General features: G+C 36.5%; 1 protein-coding gene across 6 annotated transcripts in view; it reads right to left on the bottom strand.

Annotated features, from left to right (window-relative positions):
• Nucleotides 1–2,788: 2,788 nt before the first annotated feature.
• The window catches only part of LOC137299013 (uncharacterized), a 159,361-nt gene continuing 149,491 nt past the window's right edge, over nucleotides 2,789–12,658 (bottom strand). For 4 of the 6 annotated variants that reach the window (XM_067831478.1, XM_067831481.1, XM_067831480.1 and 1 more), the window contains 2 exons: nucleotides 9,460–9,477; nucleotides 2,789–7,464 (listed from right to left, as the gene is read on the bottom strand). In XM_067831478.1, the coding sequence (XP_067687579.1) occupies nucleotides 6,775–7,464; nucleotides 9,460–9,477 (708 nt within the window). In that variant the 3' untranslated portion in view covers nucleotides 2,789–6,774. Of the gene's footprint in view, nucleotides 7,465–8,728; nucleotides 8,752–9,459; nucleotides 9,478–12,658 lie in introns of all 6 variants that reach the window. The other 2 variants (XM_067831484.1, XM_067831479.1) reach the window with 2 other exon arrangements.

Raw genomic sequence — 12,658 nt, 5'->3', positions numbered from 1 at the left:
CGAAGTGATATTGCTAAAATAGCGGCGTAAAACCATATACTCACTCACCCATTCACTATTCCTTCTTTAAAATGCCTTTAAAATGCTTCAGAAGCAAAGTGACTTGATCTACACCTGAAGGTAATTTGAGGGTTCCTTCCTTTTTATGAAAACTGAAAAATTGCAGAGTTAGTGAAATACACGTATGTTTTCCCAACAAAACTGTAGCCACCCGCTCTCTTGTGGGTTGGTCTTAAGAGGGGATAACAAAAACATACTGTATGGTGCCCTTGCCGACACTAAATCATTCCCTACAGAAACGAAACGGAATTAGTCAAGTAACTAACTGTCATAGGAGGGGGTTGCAAGCGTGCGTTCGCCCGTCCTGAAATTTTGTTAAAATTACTCGGTGAAAATGAATAAAATGTGCGCGCACACACACACACACACACACACACACACACACACACACACACACACACACACACTTCTCAAATAGTTGTATCCGCCCCTGATTACCAATAAGTCGCCGATTATAAAATCAACACCACCGCAGTGGTTGAAATCGGCGACGCTGTGGTAAAATAACGCCAACAATTAACGACCTTCGTAAAAGGACCTTGGCGTCGTGCAGTCAGGTACGTTTTTGACGTCGAGGACATTCGTCACCACTCGCCCCTTTCCGTAACCTTGTCCAGGAATAGTACGACGGGATCACGAATAATTCATGGAGTGCGTGATGCAAACGTGCGCTGTACTGAGTGTCCTGTTAAGGTGCGTTCACACGTTGCAACCAGTTTTATAAAACTTGTGGCATGCAACAACGGGAGAGTTTCAGGGGCAATGGTGGTAAGCTTTTGTGGAGATGCGGAGTCTCTCTGATATTCCACGATGTGTAGTGGTGTCATGTCACCATTATCGTGCTCTCAGGTTTTTGTGCTCTTAACAACATGGAAAAGCCATCGATATTTCTGAGGCGTTAATTGCTTCTAACGATGTTTAAAACCCCTTGCTCAACAAATGGATAATGGTGCTAGACACCTACCCAACATATTCATTGACTTACAAGCAAAACTGACAACTACTTTTCAGTTTCACAACGATAAGAAGCATAGATAATTATCTACTCAATCAGAGACAATAAAACCGTACTGGGAGAGTGTGAACATACTCTTTTCAGACCTTTCTTTTTCCCACTTAGTCATTTTTGTCATTGGTGATGTAAGTTTATTCAGATACAAATAATTTGTAAATTCCCCAGTGTTGCAAGAACACAACGACCTCAGTATCAGCCTGCTTTCCCTCTCTGTCAGGAACACTTTGTGATGATTGTAGGGCGCATCTCTCAACTGTAGTTTGGTTTTGGTTGGTTGGTTTGTTGTTTAACGCCGCACTCAGCAATGTTCCAGCTGTCTAGCGGCGGCGTGCGAATAATCGAGTTTAGTCCAGACAATCCAGTGTTCAACATCCTGAGCATTGATCTACACAAATGGTATACAATGACATGTCGTCAAGCCTTACCACCAGACAGTCGCCTTTTACAACCATGAGTTGCTGAAGATCAAATCTAACCCGGATCTTCACGGATAAACTGCAGTTTCCATAGAACTAAAACTGTTGTTCTTGTGTCTTGTCAGTTTCAGACCTTCACTACAGCAACCTACATTTCCTAACATTCCTTGCATTAAATGATCTATGGTTGGAGGTCGGCGGAGCACGTCCACTTATCACACTTGGATGAAATCCACTGCCACAGGTACGTATACCCTAATTTCAAACTTTGAATCTTAATTTTGAATTCGACTGGCACGTTTCTGGCATATCTAAGGTTTGAGGCTCGGCACAGATTATTCCTGTCCAGTTCTTCCTCAAGCAGAAACCTGTACACAATGACAACCCAGTTTAAAGAGTCCTTCCTGAGTGAATGTGTTTGGCAGTTTCCAGGAGAGGTTCCAGGGCCCCGTTTCACAAAGCTCGCGTCTCGTAATTTTTCGCGAAGCTTTCGCACCTCGTATGTTACAGTAAGGTAGGTACAATTGCTACGTTACGAGATATAAGGTTTACCAGAGCTCTGTGAAATGGGGCCCCAGGACCTGAGTCCTTCCCAACAAGGAAGCGCACATGATGCATGTGATATCACTTTAGGCAGGTGAGTATAGTCAAAATTGTCTTTGTTCACTCCGCAGTGAGTGGGTACCCAGTGGGATAGGTCATGACTGTCAACCTTCTTCAGCCTCACAAGCAGCTTGAGTCAACAGTGTAAATAATGTCACCGATCCATAATGTTGAGTGTGCATAGACCACGCCTGTGCTGCATGAAGTTGAACACAGTGGTAATGTGTGAGTCTCTTGCAGAGCTAGTTTGCAATTGAACAGTCTTTCTGCCAGGGACCCGTGAAGGTACGGGATAGAATAGGCCTTCAGCAACCCATGCTTGCCATAAAAGACGACAAGCATTGTCGTAAGGGGCGACTAACTGGGATCGGGTGGTGAGTCAGGTGGTCAGACTCGATGACACACGTCATCAGTTCCCATTTGTGGAGATCGATGCTCATGTTGTTTATCACTAGATTGTCTGGTCCAGACTCGATCATTTACAGACCACCGCCATATAGCTGGAATATTGCTGAGTGCGGCATAAAAGTCAACTCACTCACTCACTTATTCAAGCCTGGACCAGACAATCCAGTCCTGGACAAACAAGATGTGTGCCACAAAAACAGCACAACTATATGGCAGTGGTCTGTAAATAATTGAACCTGGACCAGACAATCCAGTGATCTACAGCATCCCTAAAACAGACAACATATTTGTTGGTAACATGTTTGTTTTATTTCTGTAGAACTTTAGAGCTCTGCATCAATAACATAAAAATACATAGAATATAAGGAAATACATGATTCGTGTATATATACAATGTATAAAACCATGGTTTTATTTACAGACATTAATATCCTTCTGGCATTGAGAGGTGAGTATCCTTCCTGTACGACTTAGCTCTGCTGTATATTCAAAATAAATATGTTTTTAATACAGATTGACTTATCTCATTATGATGATGAAAGATAAACAGAAGTGATATACTTTCACCACAACCATTTTCACAAACTGATACATTTCACCCACTACTTGACTGATATTTCAATGAAGGATGAAAATGGTATATTCCTGCCTAGTAGACCTTTAGTAATAAATAATATCTATGAGACAGATTAATTTGAGATATTATATTACACAGTGAACAATAACAGATACATATTAAAGATAAGTAGGTCTAGACATCTTTCATACATCAAATATTATATCATAAGATTATCCAAATTACATTCTAATGACTTTATATACCTTTAAAAAGTAAGATAGTAACATAGGCTATTTAACTGAATATGATAACCTGAAAATGGGTTGAACACAAAAAACAGGTTAAAATTCATAACATGTCTAAAATGTTTCTCGCATATTTACTGGATTAACATGTTCTAAAGGAACGGTGCATTTCATATTCTTTGACTGGGCTGATGGAATCTCTGATTTTGAAGGAGAAAGGGAGATAGTGATTAACAGGTACAGTTTCTGAGATTTTTGTCCATTTTCAGATACTTCTTCAAAGTAACAGCACTTAGGGCCAAAGATACTGGAGTGTCCTACATATATTGCACAAGCGGATATGCCTTCCCATCTGTCCAAGCATAAATATACGGCATTTGTCATTACTGGGACATTAGATGCATTTACAAATAGCTAGACATACATTACATAGTATCTTTATTACATAGCATCTTTATGTACGGGATAATGGTGTATCAAATGTAACTGTTACACTATTTACTTCTGTTACTATTAACAACTTTTGTGCCAATACGTACTCTTAAGTTCCTAAAAATAATGCTTTTCTTCCATCAATGTTATGGGTAGGTTGTGGAATGTATTTCTCATGAAATACGATTATGTACATATACATATGCAGACAGTGTATCATTAAGAACTGTTTCAATTCAATATTAATCACCTATGGAATGCAACAAGGGGAGATAATTACCATGTGTTATTATCCAGTCATAGCCCTCTACACAAACAGATGTACAAGGAACAACTTTACTGTGTGTATCTGGATGAGTTCATCTACCTAATTGTTTGAGAATTTAAAGCCAACATCACATAAGTAATGGCTCAGTCATAAAAATCAGGGTGCCGTTGTACAATAAGATCTTAGTGCTAAAGTGGTCGTAAACTCTCATACCTTGACATAGACTTACGACTAGAATAGCGCTATGGTGATCGTAACTACCATATCTTAACGTAGACTTACAAGTGGCATAGCGCTATGGTGATCATAACTCCCATACCATAACACAGACTTACAACTGGCATAGCACTAAGGTGATCGTAACTCCTTTATAAAACATGGGCATAGATTTTCGAAGCTCTATTTGCACTGAGATGGTCATAAATTAATGTTAACATATGGCACTTATGACTATCTCAACGCTAAGAGAGCTTCGAAAACCTAGACCATGGACTTGCAACTGGCGTAAACCGAAGGTGATCACATCTCAAATGCCTTAACAGAGACTTTTGACTGGCATGGGACAAAGGTGATCGTAACTCCCATGTAATAACTTAGATCTACAACTGGCACAGCAATAAGGTGATCGTATCTCAAATGCCATATTGGTGTAGCACTAAGGTGATCATAACGCCTATACCTCAACAATGACATACGACTGGCATAGTGCTAAGGTGATCGTAACTCCCATACCGTAACCTAGACATACGACTGGCATAGTGCTAAGGTGATCGTAACTCCCATACCTTAACATAAACGCATGATTGGCGTAGCTTTAAGGTGATCGTAACTACCATACCTTAACCTAGACTTACGACTGGCATAGTGCTAAGGTTGTTTTGTACAAGAGTGCCCAGTACCAGATTTATGACTCGCAAAATCCATACTGTTCAACACTATGACTGACTTTTCAGCAAGTGAATTTGAAACTCTTTTTTGAACAAATTATGTTTAGATTTTCAGTGTCAAAATAGTATTTCAGAAAAAATATTCTTATAAATTATAATGTGGGAAAAAAATAGCAAAAATAACTTTTAGAAATTCACCTTTAGCCTCATTAATATAGCACAAAAAAGTTTCCGTTGCATTAACAGATTGGAAGTAATTCTTGCTATCACCAACTTGATCACTTTCACAATGTGCTGAAACTATTATAAAGTCATTTCAGACATAGCACTTAATTTTCAACATAACTTAGCTGATGAGCAAGGAATGGTATTCAAACTGTTAATGCTCTAGATATTCACTATTAATGAATTAATGCTGAACAAATGACTTAATTGATTCATCGAATAAGGTGGTTATTTTAAGAAAAAAATCATCACAGATTCATGAAATTGGCATAACATAGAACTAAACTTTAACTGAAATGCAAGCACTGCATAATTACAGGTTTCAGAATGCCTGAAGACTTAAGGCTTAAGAACTGACCACTTAGAGATATACAGAAATCATTAACAATTTAATCAAGTCAAGTTATAAATTAACTCTGCCTATAACAAGATTTGCCAATATAATACATATTCACATTTTGGTAGCTGGAGCAACTGGTTTAGAATAAAATCAATATGGCAATGTGGCAAAGAGTTATTTCACCCAACTTCCTGCTAAATCCTTATTAAAATTCTCATGAATGTGACAAGCCCATACATAATATAAGTAACTGAAATATTTATACCTTGCACCCAAAATAAAATTGTCCTCATGCAATAATCCTTGTATATATGCTAACGGCAAGTGTGAAGTCACAGTCAAATCTTATTCTTACTGGGTTGGGTTTCAGAATGAAATTTGCCTTGACTGAAACAAACTGCTTCCATGCAAATGTTTCACTTCAATGTGAAACCAAAATTTCTTTGCTTATTTTACATCTTTTTTGCCAACATTACTTAATTATAAATGAATTCCAGCTGAACACTATTCATATTTACTTTGTATGGCATGTAACCACATTTAATATTGTATAGAAATATTTTGATTTTTGATTATTTTGAGTATATACACTTAAAATGCAAAAGCATATATACACACAGGTATCACCAAAGCCACATTGATCGAGACTTTGAAAATTCAAATTAAAGTAACGACAAAGTCACAAATGGAATGTCATTGATATCACAATAACAATCAATGTAATTTGTAAGCTGAGATATGATGAAACAGAAACTTTCTGTAAACCCACGAACACATTGCAGCAGGATAAAAATGTAAAACCTCAGATCTTTCCATTCTTAATTGCACAAGAATATTTTCAAAAAGTACTGACAGCAACTTTAAATTAAGAGCAACAATGGTATGTCATGAGTGAAAGTGATAAAAGTATGTCTGTCAAACTTAAACAAAATCCGTAAAGTGTTGTAATGTTTGTAATGAATAACTATTGTACGTCTACCACCAGATCAACTGGAATTGAAAACCATCATAATGAACTTCATGAACTTAAATGGTACTATGACAAATATTTCATGAACTTTCATGGTACAATCATGATGTTCTTCTGTGCAAAGACAGTCTGATACCCTGATGTGATAGCCACATTAAAGAACTGAAAGACCATTTTCATTCAGGAGTTTTGAGGTGATCTTGACCAGACAGGTCACTGTGGGCTGATTTCATAATCCTATTGTCAAAGTTTTTCCAAACAAAATTGGAACTGAAGCATTTGCCATCCGACTCAAGATTGTTCTGATCCATGAGCAGAAAACCAACAATAGGCACATCTAGCCTTATCAACAGTCAGCCTCCTGCACCATCTCAGGAAATTCTTCAGAAACAGTGTCATCTGAAGTACTCCCGAAAAGGATTCTCTTTTCCCAGAAGGCAGCCCTAGCTGATATGGCACCACTGCGAATTTTGGGGGTCTTTGGTCTTTCAGTGGCAGAGGTGTCAGGTCCTGGTGAAGTGGCTCTCAAGACCACAAGCTCCTGTTCTTGATCTGCTTTTCGGGGCACTGGATTTGCACTTCTGACTCCAGTTCTATGAGCTGAAGATGCACGAGGACTGGCACCATCAGGAGTGAAGGAAGAGGCTGGAACATGATGCTGTGACTGTGTAGTCATGGTGATGGTGGAATGAGGAATGTTTGGGGAAGAGGCAGAAGAGGAAGGTTCAGGGAAGATCAAAACAGGTTCTTTTCCTGGTTCCAAATCTTTGTATGTGGCTGGTAGAGAAGGATCTGGAGTTCTGGCAGAATGGGAAGCTGAAGGAAGGCTGACTATTTTATTAGCTTTATGTGTTTCAGGTTTTGGCGTTCCAACTGTGAGGTTCATTGAGGACGAGCTGGTTTCAAAAAGAGTTTGGTCAGGAGAGTAGTCAAAGCTTTGATCATTCAACCGAGGTGACCCTGGAGATCCAAGTTCAGTTCTTCTTAGTCTTTCCAACTGTTCTTTAGGGACATGTCGAGCAGTGATGCTGTGAATCTGAGGAAATAAAGCAGTCTTTTGTTTAAATGAACATAATAAATAAAATAAAATAAATATGCACCTGAAATAACAGTACAAAACTGGAGTATTTTAAACCTTCAGAACTGATAACTTTTCGAACAGATGCTTGAAGATCATTACAATAAGAATATATCTGATTCACTGATAAAAAGATTATCATGAAATGTGGAATCCTAAAGTTATATCACTATTTATACACAAAAATTGCATCTTTACTAAAATTATTGGAAATTTATATGAAATCAGAAAACCTGAGACCAAAATAATAACCATTACCAAACATTTCACACTCTAAGCTCTTTATTAACAAAGAAAAAAATGTGAAACACTTTACTCAAACCCAAATCCAAAATTCATTTATCAGGAGGAATGATAAATTAATAAAACAACCTTATCAAACTGGTCACTGAATTGTGGACTTCTCAGTCGCTGCTTTTAATAATCAGGTTCACTTGCATGTTACAGTAAAATAAGCACTTTGTTAGCTGTAACTTTCAAACTTGATGATGTGCTTCATTTACCCATTTAACAGATTTTCAGTAACATTTCAACATGGGTTGCAGTTAAATCAGTGATAAGAAGCTGTAGCAGGTGAACCTAGACTTCAAAGCACAGTTGTGATGCCAGAGTTATCTTCCCCTGTCTTTAGGGTGAAGATGGTGTTGGTGAATAAGAAAGTAGGAATCACTGACTGTCAGCAATATTCCAGCAATATCCCAGCAACATTATGGCATGGAAACACCAGAAATGGGCATTTGTAGAATATGGGATTCAAAGCCTTGTCTGCCGAACAGTGAGCCAACACTTTGACCACAAGGCTACAACCAGCAGAACACTAGGCCCAGGGTTTGATTTTGTCTTTGACTGCCTTAAAAGGCATGGACACAGAAAATGGTTCACTTTTACAATTACTGAGATTGTTGTTGCAGTGAAGTATTAATGCATTGCATATATACGAAAGACAGATGGAAGAAACATCCTCAAAAGAATTTTGTTTCATAGAAATCATAAATATCTTTAACATGCATATTTCATAAAACAAAACATTTAAATTACAAAATATAACCTAATCTAGTGAATATGAATTTGAAAAAAAATATTAAACTCATAAAGTCAAATATTAAAGACAAGACTGACTACTTCTTAATCACTTCTAAAAGGACCAAATTTATAAGTGTTCAAATTAAGGAAAGAAAAATATCCAATATAACCGAATGAAATCAAGAATGATTGGATTTACCTTTGTCAAATCATTCAGCATTTCTGTATATGAGATATACATATGTACATGACTAAGTTACGAATGTGTCCAAGATAAAATGCTGAATCACAAACTTTTTACAGACTAAAGCGATATAAGCCATGAGTAAAGCAGTTAGCTCGTAGATCACACACTGTATTAATATCTGCAAGAGTATATTGAGCTCTAAAGAGATCGAATACAAATTTCTTAAGTGTTGGACCTGGGGTGTTTCCTTCCTGCATAGAGTGTGTTTTTTTTATTATTTTATTAAAAATAAATTATTCAAGAATGCCAAGCCCCTTTCACCCCTTTGATTTGAACACTAACTGCAAAATATGTACAAAAACCAATCAAATAATGATAATTTCACTGACTACTCGGAATATGTTTTTTCAAAAATATTAACATCAGAGCTTACAAAATCTGCAAACTGAAATTATATCAGTACTGCTTAACATCTTTGTTCAGATGAAAATTACATCTGGAGTCCAGAAAATAACTTGAACATTTGACAAAACGAGCAAATGATATGTTTTCATCTTTCCTTTCAAAGTTTGACATTAATCTTCCCAAAATTCTTAGACTGATTCTGACAAACATGTTCTAAATTAATAAGCATACAGATCCTCTATGCAGGAGAGGTCATGTTAATGATACAAGACAGTTTACCATAGATCTTAAATCTGTGAAGACTTTACATGTCATCACCTGTTATTGACACTACTTACCACATCAGCATGTTCACGCTGCAAGTTTTAATTAGAGTTTAATCTGCTGTATGTTCATAAGCCACTAACACTATAGACTGTAAGTACTCTTCCATTCAGACATGCATCATCACAGGACACTCATATGAGGCTGTGCTCAACCAGGCATTCTGATCCTTGAACCAAAACACTTCAATCCAGCCAAGAAAGAATTTCAAAGCAATGAATTTGATTTTGAAAATGAAGAAATCATTAAAACAATACATATTTATATTGGTTCCTTGTCTACAAACAAATATTATCTCTTGCTGTTATCACAATGTGCAGTGTAATTTGTTATCGGAAATGTTTGAGTTTCAGTGCCAGAACTTGTTCAACATGATCTGAAAGAATCCAGATTCTTACTGAAATAAACTGAAACTTCACCACTATTTCTATGCAGCTGTTTTACAACTCCTTGATACTCAAATGTTGAATAAAATACTATGAGGGATAACCATGCACATTTTGTAAATCTGATGCAAACAAATACATAAATAAATATTAAATTTAATAATACATAAAACAGTCCAAAATTTGTAACAGCCTAAAGATTTGGAACAAACATATCACTTATAATCCCAACTCTATGCAACTGTAAAAAATAAAATACTATTTGGGACAACCACCTACAATTTGTAAATATAATGTGACAAAAAGAAAACACTATAAGGGATAACCGCCTACATTTTGTAAATACAATGCAAAACAGCCCTAGAAGAAGTAATATTTCACTTATAGTCCCAACACTATGCTTCCCGTAATGAACAGGAAACAATTGCTCTTGAGTGGATAATATCTTCAGGATAATTTCATTCTCCAAAAGGACAACATCTCAAACAGACATTTGCAAGGTCTTGAATGGCTCTCAAGATGTATAGTTCCATCACATTACATGATAGGAAGGGTTCATTGGAAGTGGCTATCAAATACTACCCTTCAAATTAGCCCAAAATATCCTAAAAAATTCTTAATAACAAACTATTTCATCTGTTCAGAAGTTTATTTCAAAGCACTCATCTAAAACTGAAAATTCCTCTAAAAGATCATTAAACCTGGAATCCATTGTTTAAAAAAAGAAAAAAAAAAATTTAAAATTGCTATGTACATAAATCAACACAACATGCCATTATGATAATATATACATATGATTCATGATTAATCATTTACATATTTTCGTTAATGGGGTATTGGTTTTGTATTTCTATAAACCAGAAAAACTAATACAAAACCTTTAGTTGATCTGAAATACAAAGTATTGCAATAAACATGAGACAGTAAACATTAGTAATCAACACAACATAAACAACTAAAAAGCAACAAAATGGAGCAAGTGATTATAGTTGTACTACGACTCAGTGATTGGGGACACATTCCACACAGCACTGTGATAGTCGAAAGTCTGAAGCGTATTAGTTACGAACACCTTAATGCAAGATTGCCTTGGAAATGAACGAATGTGCAGTGTTGTATATTAGCAGTTAATGGCGACATATATTAGGGACAGCCTCTGTTATCCATAGTTTTACCTTCATTTTTATTTTAATAAAGAGCCCTGATGAATTCACCACCATAGCTTCATTTTTAACCTGATTTATTTATCAAAATGCTAAAAACAGCTATCCAATCAAATCAAGTCAGTTTCATAGAATAAACCAATTGAGTGAGTGAGTTTAGTTTCACACCGTTTTTAGCAATATTCCAGCAATATCACAACGGGACACCAGAAAATGGGCTTCACACATTGTACCCATGTAGGGAATCGAACCCGGGTGACGAGCGAACGCTTCAACCACTAGGTTACCCCACCAACCCCATAATCCAATTGAGATAGTGGTGGTGTATAAACTGCAAAATATCCCAGTGGTGGTGAATGAGTCGCATGTTTCTGTACAGAAAATGTGAATACAAAACACTAGATAAAAGAGGTGATCTGCATGAGATGATCATATTTTCTTAAGAACATTTGACATTGACTTCCTCAAGATGTTTCCCAGATAGGATCAGTTTAATAAAAATGTGACATTTATTACTGTAGACAATTTGGCATTATCCAATTCTGACATGGTACAAATTTCTCATACAGCTACATTTTGTTTCAAGAAGTGTTTCAGGAGGAAAATAGTTGAACAAATGAAATGAAAAATTTGCTCTTTCAAACTGAACTGAAAAGATGGCAACTGTTATTTGAAACAGAGCTGACATTCTAAGGTGGCATTGTTTGAAAGCAGATCTAAAATGAATTGCTAAGACTTCTTATTGACTGTTTAGCTCATCGAATTTTGAGGTTTATCACTCATGAAACTGATCCAATCAGCAGGTTACCATTATCAGATGTTCGGCACCACATGACATGACATCACAATACATTACCAACATAACATTAGTGGTTGCACATAGAAATACCTGGCGCACAACACAAACACGTCGTCAAGTACAGATCAAGTGCCACTGTTTCACATTTAAAGTTTCCAATTTTCAATGTTTCCATTTCTAATTTCACATTTAATATTTCAATGTTTCAAATGTTTCACACATTCTGTTGATGGGAACAATAAAAAGTATTTAAAAGAATATTGGAAATTTTAAACATAATTTTTTTGTTTCACAATTTTGATTCACATTTATTGTATATGACTTCATTGACGAACAATTTCAAAACTACACTTTTTAATTTGCATAGGAGAAACAATGGCTCATCATCTCCAAGCATCCCCCTTGTTGGTCATGGCCAACTGGTCTACCCAAGCATCCCACTTTTTAGCCATGGCTAACGGGTCTACCCAAACATCCCACTTGTTAGCCATGGCTAATGGGTCTACCCAAACATCCCTCTTGTAAGCCATGGCTAACGGGTCTACCCAAGCATGCAACTTCATAAGCAGGCATTGTTAGTGCATGTAAGTAACTTGGTTCTCAGTATTGACCAGAAATACTGAGATCTCTTTAACCTAAACAGCATAAAAATAATGACTGCATAAAGTTTTGCATTTTACTTTGTATATCTGCATCCAACTAACTCAAAATGCAAACTGAAGAATTCTATGTTACTGTTGGGTACCAAATTCTGCATTGTCACAATTTTTCATGAACATGCAACTTCATGCATTTTACCATAAATAAGCTGAATTTTGAAAGACAAAAAAGCATCCTGTAGAAGGGGGATGGCATATCTATGGGT

The sequence above is a fragment of the Haliotis asinina genome, chromosome 10 (genome assembly GCF_037392515.1).
Source record: "Haliotis asinina isolate JCU_RB_2024 chromosome 10, JCU_Hal_asi_v2, whole genome shotgun sequence".
NCBI classification, from domain to species: domain Eukaryota; kingdom Metazoa; phylum Mollusca; class Gastropoda; order Lepetellida; family Haliotidae; genus Haliotis; species Haliotis asinina.
Note: the sequence above shows the minus strand (reverse complement) of the source record. Positions and strands in the feature narration are given on the sequence as shown.